The sequence below is a fragment of the Triticum urartu genome, chromosome 3A (assembly GCF_056163025.1).
Source record: "Triticum urartu cultivar PI428250 chromosome 3A, HENAU_Tu73, whole genome shotgun sequence".
In the NCBI taxonomy this organism is placed as follows: Eukaryota; Viridiplantae; Streptophyta; class Magnoliopsida; order Poales; family Poaceae; genus Triticum; species Triticum urartu.
The window spans coordinates 117,884,868-117,893,949 of NC_141875.1; the positions used below are offsets into that span (position 1 = coordinate 117,884,868).

The window sequence follows — 9,082 nt, forward strand, 5'->3', positions numbered from 1 at the left end:
TGAATCTAGCGGAGTAAAGTGCTCAATTGGGCTATGCATTTCATCAAACAGCTACTACGCAGCGGCGCGCTGAACCGAATCGATTCGGGCAGCACCAATAGCAGCGGCATCAGTAGTTCATGAGCTGCCACTAGCCGCACACATCGATGCAACACCAACATTAGCGGCCTGACCTTATCGTCAAGGACGAGCCGCACACGCGCCACGGCCTTGCTCTGCCGGCAGCCCAACACAACGATCCCGAGCAATGCGACGGCGACGGGCACCGACCACGCGCTCCTCGTCGCGCGCCGCCCACAACCGCAACACCTCCACGGGCAGCTTCCACCACCGTGTCGCTGTCGCGACCCCTCCCTTCACCATGGCCCCTGTACGCGGGCCAGTCATCGCCAGGAGCACGTTGGCGTAGCCGGTCATCGGGTTGCAGATGCAGAACGTGAGGCCGCCAGCACGCCTGTCCCGTCGAAGCTCTAGGATCAGGGCCGTTCTGGCACGTGACTGGTCAGGAGCACTCCAAATCCACATCATCGACATGGACGCCCTCGACTAGCGACCTTGATGAGTAGACGGGTGGCGGATGTCGTCGGGGCGAAGATGGGGCCTTTCGCGGCTGGCTACCGGCTAGCAGCGCCATCCTGATGGAACAATCCAAACGTGAGGGCGCCTCAAGGCGGCAGGGCGCAGGAGAGGGAGGATGCCTCTCTGCCAACGACACGACGCTAGCCCCGGCATGTGGCGGCGCAGCGAATGATGGCCACCTGGTGAATGCTGAAATCTGAGATGGGCTCTAGGCCCATATTGCAATTTCTAAAAAATCTTTAAGGGCCCATGTGGGTTATATGGCAGTAGGTGTGGTGGGAAGTTTAGTCCCACCCTGGAAGTGGAAGGAGAGTTGGAGTGATTTATAAGGGTTTCTCTTCTACATGCTATTGGAGCTTGAGAAGAGAAGAGGCCCTCGCGCACTCCTCCTCCGCCGCCCGCCACGCCTTGTCACGACGGGTTGCGGGATTGAGCCGAGCCGAGCTCACACCTACGCGCTTATTTTTGCCAGTCACTAAAGGAGAGTTTTCTGACAGCTGGGCCACGATCTGAGACGTCGGATCGTGGGCTGTCACGGACTCGGACGTGGGTCGAGCCCACGTCTCTCCACGCGGCTGCGCCTATAAGTATGCGGTGTCTCCTAACCCTAGCCGCCACGAACAGATCACATCTGCTCACGCGCACGCCCACCGTCGTTCTTTTGCTGCTGCTGCCGCCGGTGACTCCATCCCGTCCGCCGCGTACACGATCGATGGGAGAGCAGGTCTCCGAAACCACGCCCTTCTGGTTCCTGTACGGGGTGAGGGGCGAATAGGTTTTTGGGCAGCGATTACGCGACTGCTCGCTTCCGATCGTCTACTTCCTCTACGTCTGCGTCGCCTTCATCATCACCATGTCCACCGACGCCGACCGTGCCGTCGCCGAGAAAGCTGAAGCCGACAAGAAGGCCGCCGAGGACGCCGCTGCTGCCACCAAAGCCGCGGCCTCTGCGTGGCCTACTGGAGGGTATAACTCGTTTATCCCGCTCCTGATTATTTTCATATTAGCAGTACTAGCAGTATGTGTAGATTTGTCTACTGTTTGCTTAGTACGTGCATGTTTAGATCAGAGTCAGTACGTCATCAACTTAGTCAATGCCATGCTAGTGATTTACTCATGGATTAATTTAATCGAGAAATTGCCTATTTACTCAACAATCCAAAAACCTATTATGTGTAGGAATTTCTCGGCAAGTGGCTTTGCCGCTGCACTGAAACCGGATAAGTTTACCGGTACATACTTCAAGCGTTGGCAGACTAAGACCACGTTATGGCTCACGGCTATGAACGTGTTCTGGGTCACCGGTGTCTCCACGGGAACGATTGCTCCTGAACAGGAGAAGGCGTTCAAGGAGGCTACCGTTGTGTTTCTCGGAGCAGTTCTTAGCGTGATCGGAGATAAACTGGTCGACGCATATTTACATGTGCATGTCGCGAAGGACTTGTGGGAGGCGCTCGAATCTAAATTTGGGGCCGCCGATGCAGGGAGCGAGATGTATATTATAGAGCAGTTCCACGATTACAAGATGGTTGAAAACCGTCCTGTATTGGAGCAGGCTCATGAGATAATATGCATTGTTAAGGAACTTGAGCTTCTCAAGTGCGAGTTACCGGCCAAGTTTGTCGCGGGCTGCATAATCGCTAAGCTCCCTAATTCCTGGAGGAACTTTGCCACCACTCTGAAACATCAGAGACGTGAATTCTCTGTGGAGGATGTCATTGGCCATCTGAGTGTTGAGCAGAATTCGAGGGCAAAAGACTCGCACGGAAAAGGGGCCGAAGGGACTTCTGTTGCCAACATGGTGAACCAGAAGAACTTCAACTCCCACAATCCCAAGGGAAAGAACGGTGTCCAACACAATACCGACTTTAAGAAGAAGGGTAAGAAGACCTTCAAGAAGAACAAGAAGGACGAGGGCTGCTTTACTTGTGGTTCGGTTGAACATTGGGCCAACAAGTGCCCAAACAAGTACAAGAAGTCAGGACAGGACTCCAAGTATGTCAACATGATTGTGGGAAACAATGAGAATGGTGCATCTGGGTACGGTAATTTATTTACTGTTTTTTTAGTGTTTCGACCCAACGATTGGTGGGTGGACACAGGTGCAGGTGTTCATGTGTGTGCTGACATTTCATTGTTCACTTCTTACCAGGTCACAGGTCACGGGTCCGTATTGATGGGGAATGGCCCGAGTGCTTCTGTTCATGGTGTTGGCACGGTCGATCTAAAGTTTACTTCGGGAAGGATCGTGCAGCTGAAGAACGTGCAGCATGTCCCCGCCATCAAGAAGAACCTTGTTAGTGGCTCCCTTCTATGTAGAGAAGGGTTTAAGTTGGTTTTCGAGTCTAATAAATTAGTTGTTACAAAATATGGACTCTTTGTTGGAAAAGGTTATGAGAGCGGAGGGATGTTCCGCCTTTCCCTCGCAGATTTTTGTAATAAAGTCGTGAACCATATTCATTCGAATGTTAATGAATCTGAAGTTTGGCATTCACATCTTTGTCACATTAGTTTTGGTGTTATGACGCGGCTAGCCAAGTTGGATTTAATCCCGAGTTTCACTTTAGCCAAAGGTTCTAAGTGCCTTTCATGTGTGCAAGCTAAGCAACCTCGCAAGCCTCATAAGGCCGCGGAGGAGAGACACCTGGCACCATTAGAACTTATACATTCTGATCTTTGCGAGATGAATGATGTGTTGACTAAAGGTGGAAAGAGATACTTCATGACATTGATAGATGATTCCACTAGATATTGCTATGTGTATCTGTTAAATACTAAAGATAAGGCTCTACACTACTTTAAAATCTATAAGGCAGAAGTTGAAAATCAACTTGAAAAGAAAATTAAACGAGTCCGGTCAGATCGTGGTGGAGAGTACTTCTCGAGTGAGTTTGATTCCTTCTGTGCGGAACACGGCATTATTCATGAGAGGACGCCTCCCTATTCACCCTAGTCAAACGGGGTTACCGAGCGGAAAAACCGTACTCTAACTGATTTGGTTAACGCCATGTTAGATACATCGGGTTTATCCAAGGCATGGTGGGGGGAGGCTATATTGACATCATGTCATGTCCTGAATAAAGTTCCGACAAAGGATAGTGAGATCACTCCCTATGAGAAATGGGCAAAGAGAAGGACGACACTCTCATACTTGCGCACTTGGGGCTGTTTGGCGAAAGTCAACGTGCCGATCCCCAAAAAGCGTAAGCTTGGACATAAGACCGTGGACTGCATTAATTTGGGCTACACTAAGAACAACGTTGGCTATAGATTTCTAGTAGTGAAATCTGAGGTACCTGACCAGAAGATCGGTACAATTATGGAGTCTAAGGATGCTACATTCTTTGAGGATATTTTTCCTATGAGAGATATGCAAAGCACTTCTAGACAGGAATCTGAGGAGACTCCTGAACCTGCCATCCCTATGGAATATTATGAACAAACACATGATGAAAATCCTGAGGAGGATGACGAGGAAACCCTTGGTAGGGGCAAGAGACAAAGGACTGCAAAGACCTTTGGGGATGATTTCTTCGTGTACCTCGTGGATGATACTCCCACTTCTATTTCAGAAGCGTATGCCTCTCCAGAAGCTGACTACTGGAAGGATGCGGTCCGTAGCGAGATGGATTCCATCATGGCTAACGGGACATGGGAGATCACTGACCGTCCCTATGGTTGCAAACCACTGGGATGTAAGTGGGTGTTCAAAAAGAAGCTTAGACCCGATGGTACGATTGAAAAGTACAAGGCTAGGCTTGTGGCCAAGGGCTATGACCAGCAAGAAGAGGAAGATTTCTTTGATACTTATTAACCTGTGGCTAGACTGACCACCATTCGAGTATTACTCTCGTTGGCGGCCTCACATGGTCTTCTCGTCCATCAGATGGATGTTAAGACGGCTTTTCTAAATGGAGAGCTAAAGGAGAAAATCTACATGCAACAGCCTGATGGCTTTGTGATAGATGGTCAGGAAAGAAAGGTGTGTAGGTTGATAAAATCTTTATATGGCCTGAAACAAGCACCTAAGCAATGGCATGATAAGTTTAATACAACTCTGACATCTGTTGGTTTCGTTATTAATGAGGCTGACAAATGTGTATACTATCGCCATGGTGGGGGCGAAGGAGTTATACTGTGCTTGTATGTTGATGACATACTGATATTCGGAACAAACCTCAAAGTCATTGAGGAGGTCAAATCGTTTCTATCTCAGAACTTTGAGATGAAAGACCTTGGTGTGGCTGATGTTATCTTGAACATCAAGCTACTGAGAGATAATGAGGGTGGGATCACACTTCTGCAATCCCATTACGTTGAGAAGGTGTTGAGTCGTTTTGGATATTCGGACTGCACACCATCTCAAACACCATATGATCCTAGCGTATTGATTCGAAAGTCCAAAGGCATGGCTAAAGATCAATTGAGATACTCACAAATCATTGGTTCACTAATGTACCTAGCGAGCGCAACGAGGCCTGACATCGCGTTTGCTGTGAGCAAACTGAGCCGGTTTGTTTCCAAACCGGGTGATGTACATTGGCATGCTGTTGAGAGAGTTATGCGCTATATGAAAGGTACTATGAACTATGGACTTCACTATACCGGATACCCGTCGGTACTTGAAGGGTATAGTGATGCGAATTGGATCTCTGATGCTGATGAGATGAAGGCCACAACTGGGTATATGTTTACTCTTGGAGGTGGGCTGTTTCCTGGAAGTATTGCAAGCAAACGATCTTAACGAGATCGACAATGGAAGCAGAATTAACGGCATTAGACACATCTGGTGTTGAAGCGAGATGGCTTTGAGATCTTTTGATGTACTTGCCATTGGTTGATAAACCGGTTCCGGCTATCCTTATGAACTGTGACAATCAGACTGTCATCACCAAGGTGAAGAGTTCAAAGGACAATATGAAGTCCTCCAAACACATAAGAATGAGATTAAAAGCTGTCAGAAAATTAAGAAACTCCGGAGTGATAGTGTTGGACTATGTCCATACGGCTAAGAATCTGGCAGATCCCTTTACAAAAGGGCTATCACGTGTTGTGATAGATAATGCATCGAGGGAGATGGGTATGAGACCCACATGAGTTGCCATGGTGGTAACCCAACCTATGTGATCGGAGATCCCGTGAACTAGGACCTGGGAAAACAAGCCAGTGGTGAACTGAGGAGAGTAACTATACTAACCCACTCCGTTGGAGATGCAATACTCTCGATACTGTATGGTAGGATGACTACGGTCTCAATGTGTTCCAAAGCTTATAAAAGCAAGATGCTATACTACAGAGCGATCTTTAGAGGAACACACCTATATGAGCCCGACTGCTGGTCACAGTCTATGAGATTGGGGTGATCTCTAGTAAGCTCATGAATAGGCCAGGAGTGTGACTTATATGCTCCACCCGAGGGGTCAGCCTTCGGCAGCCTAGTACTAGTAAGACATGTAGTGAAACTTCTTTACGCCAAACTGACAATTCAAGACATAGTCCATTGTTCAGTTGTGAAGGAGTGTAGCCACTTGTTCTAGGTGAAGTTCAACCTTAACAGGTCTTCACTGAAACATTGGTATATCGAAACAGCAATTGGAACAGAGGACACAATGGGCCCTCGAGATCTGGTGGGGGATTGCTGAAATCTGAGATGGGCTCTAGGCCCATATTGCAATTTCTGAAAAATCTATAAGGGCCCATGTGGGTTATATGGAACTAGGTGTGGTGGGAAGTTTAGTCCCACCCCGGAAGTGGAAGGAGAGTTGGAGTGGTTTATAAGGGTTTCTCTTCTACATGCTATTGGAGCTTGAGAAGAGAAGAGGCCCTCACGCACTCCTCCTCCGCCGGCCGCCTCGCCACGCCACGCCTCGTCACGACGGGTTGCGGGATTGAACCGAGCCGAGCTCACACCTACGCGCTTATTTTTGCCAGTCACCAACGGAGAGTTTTCTGACAGCTGGGCCACGATCTGAGACGTCGGATCGTGGGCTGTCACGGACTCGGACGTGGGTTGAGCCCACGTCTCTCCACGCGGCTGCGCCTATAAGTATGCGGTGTCTCCTAACCCTAGCCGCCACGAACAGATCACATCTGCTCACGCGCACGCCCACCGTCGTTCCTTTGCTGCTGCTGCCGCCGGTGACTCCATCCCGTCCGCCGTGTACACGGTCGACGGGAGAGCAGGTCTCCGAAACCACGCCCTTCTGGTTCCTATACGGGGTGAGGGGCGAATAGGTTTTTGGGCAGCGATTACGCGACTGCTCGCTTCCGATCGTCTACTTCCTCTACGTCCGCGTCGCCTTCATCATCACCATGTCCACCGACGCCGACCGTGCCACCGCCGAGAAAGCTGAGGCCGACAAGAAGGCCGCCGAGGACGCCGCTGCTGCCACCAAAGCCGCGGCCTCTGCGTGGCCTACTGGAGGGTATAACTCGTTTATCCCGCTCCTGATTATTTTCATATTAGCAGTACTAGCAATATGTGTAGATTTGTCTACTGTTTGCTTAGTACGTGCATGTTTAGATCAGAGTCAGTACGTCATCAGCTTAGTCAATGCCATGCTAGTGATTTACTTATGGATTAATTTAATCGAGAAATTGCCTATTTACTTAACAGTGAAGATGGCCACGAGCTCGAAGCCCGTGAGAAGGGCGTCATTGGCGCTGGCAATGGGTGGCCTGACTACGGCAAAGGCGAGGAAGAGGAGGGTGAGGACGCCCCTGGTCACGGCCAGGACCTTGGTCCTGCAACCGCGCGGATGGGAACAGCGGCGGCGGCGCGCAGGAGCAGCAGGAAGAGGCGAGAGAGAGCTGAAATTTATCCTCCAGCCCGTCTCGGTGGAGTATATTTTCTCCTTCGGTGCGGGTCAGAGTAAAATTATCCTCTCTTATACGTTTTAGAGGACATTTTAGGTTTGGCATAAGGGAGTAAAATCGTATTTATACTCACTAACACCCAGTGGCGGAGCTTGGCAGGAATTTTGGCGGGAGGGAGGGAGGGAGGGGTGCAAAGCAAAAATTCGCATATAAGATTTGACTGAAGTCAAGCCTCATAAAATTTGATCAACTTTATAGAAAAAGTACCAACATTCATAATCTAAAATCAATATCAATAGATATGTCATGACTTAAAGTTTCGTATTGTATAACTTTAGCATGACAGATGTTCATATTTTTTATATAAATACGGTAAGAATTCTAATATGCAGAGTAAAAGGGATCGGAGGGGGTATGAACAACTAGGAGGGCAAAGGATTATATTTTTTCCAAATCTAATCCATGCATGGTAAATTCTCTTCATCGTTTTGCCTTGGGCTGGGGCTGTGTGCCCCCTTAGACTTGTACTAAGCTCCGCCAATGCTAACACCGGATATGGGATCAGTTAGAGACGCCCCAAGAAACGCAGATGTTACATTACGTATTGTGGATTACGGGTTAATGTGGCATCACTTCGTTGGATATCACAAGGCTCTACACATAGGGGATAGAGAATCTATGAGGGCACTTCCCAAACCTCCTCCGTCGAGCGTTTGCTCATAAAATTCAATGACAAAATTTTCATACATTGCCCGCCATCTTCGGCAACGTGCGTCACTATGAGCTGACTTCACCTAGTGTGGTGCCGTTTCTGCTCCAGTGCTCCCCCCCGGGCTGAACGCGAGTGGGAAAAACACAAGGACGGTCCAGATGCGTCGATGGCGGTTCGTAACTAGGGACACGATGGTCATTTCAGGTGGGTGTATAGCGCGCGTAGACCAGTCGTAGAGCCTTGTATGAGCCCGCGCCGGCCCGTGTACTATTGTACGCCGGGCGTGTACGTGTATTATACGCTGGCGGTTGCGTTTCCCCGCGGTCGTGCGCGTGCACGTGTTCGTGGGTAGTTGCCAAAAAAGGCCCCTAGTATAAGAGGAGGGGAACGGGCACCGGCCGCATCGCCCACCCCATTTCCCTCAAATCGCCTCCCTCTCCCTCCTCTCTGCTCTGCCTCATCGTCTCCCTCACCGGCCACGCCACCTGCTCGCTCACCACCGCCGCCTCCCTCTCTTCTCCTGCTTGCTTCTGGCTCGAATGGAGCAAGGCCGTGGCGAAGCCGCCGTCGCGGGCGGAGATCTGCAGAAGACGGGCGCGGAGACCGTGGCAGATGCCGTGCAGACCCTCGTCGGCGGCGCGGGTGCAGGAGCTGCTGCATCCCCACGCGCTGGATCAGTCGCTGAAGCGGCGGATCTGGAGGAGAAGAAGGTGGCCGTGGCGGACTCCGCCGTGGCGGACTCAGCTGTGCCGGTGCTTGGCGTGACGGCGTCGAGCGGCCCGTCTGATGGACCTGCGGAGGCCGGCGGCGAGCACGTGGACCTGCAGGTAATCCTTGCCAGCGGTCCCCTCCGTTGCTAGTTACCCCCATTAAGCAGTAGTTTTGGGTGTTAGGGTTTTTTGTAGTTGCTAGTTGCTGCATCCCCTTCTGATAGTTAGGGTTTTAGATGTTTGATTGATTTATAGTGAAGGTTAA

The 9,082-nt window shown here is 50.2% G+C and overlaps 1 protein-coding gene across 1 annotated transcript; it reads left to right on the forward strand.

The window, feature by feature from the left end:
- Positions 1 to 1,432: 1,432 nt before the first annotated feature.
- LOC147978853 (uncharacterized) lies at positions 1,433 to 7,454 on the forward strand. The gene is made up of 3 exons (XM_087514918.1): positions 1,433 to 2,624; positions 2,732 to 2,738; positions 7,196 to 7,454. The coding sequence occupies exons 1-3, from the start codon at positions 1,433 to 1,435 to the stop codon at positions 7,452 to 7,454; spliced, it is 1,458 nt and encodes a 485-aa protein (XP_087371044.1).
- The last annotated feature ends 1,628 nt before the right edge of the window (positions 7,455 to 9,082 follow it).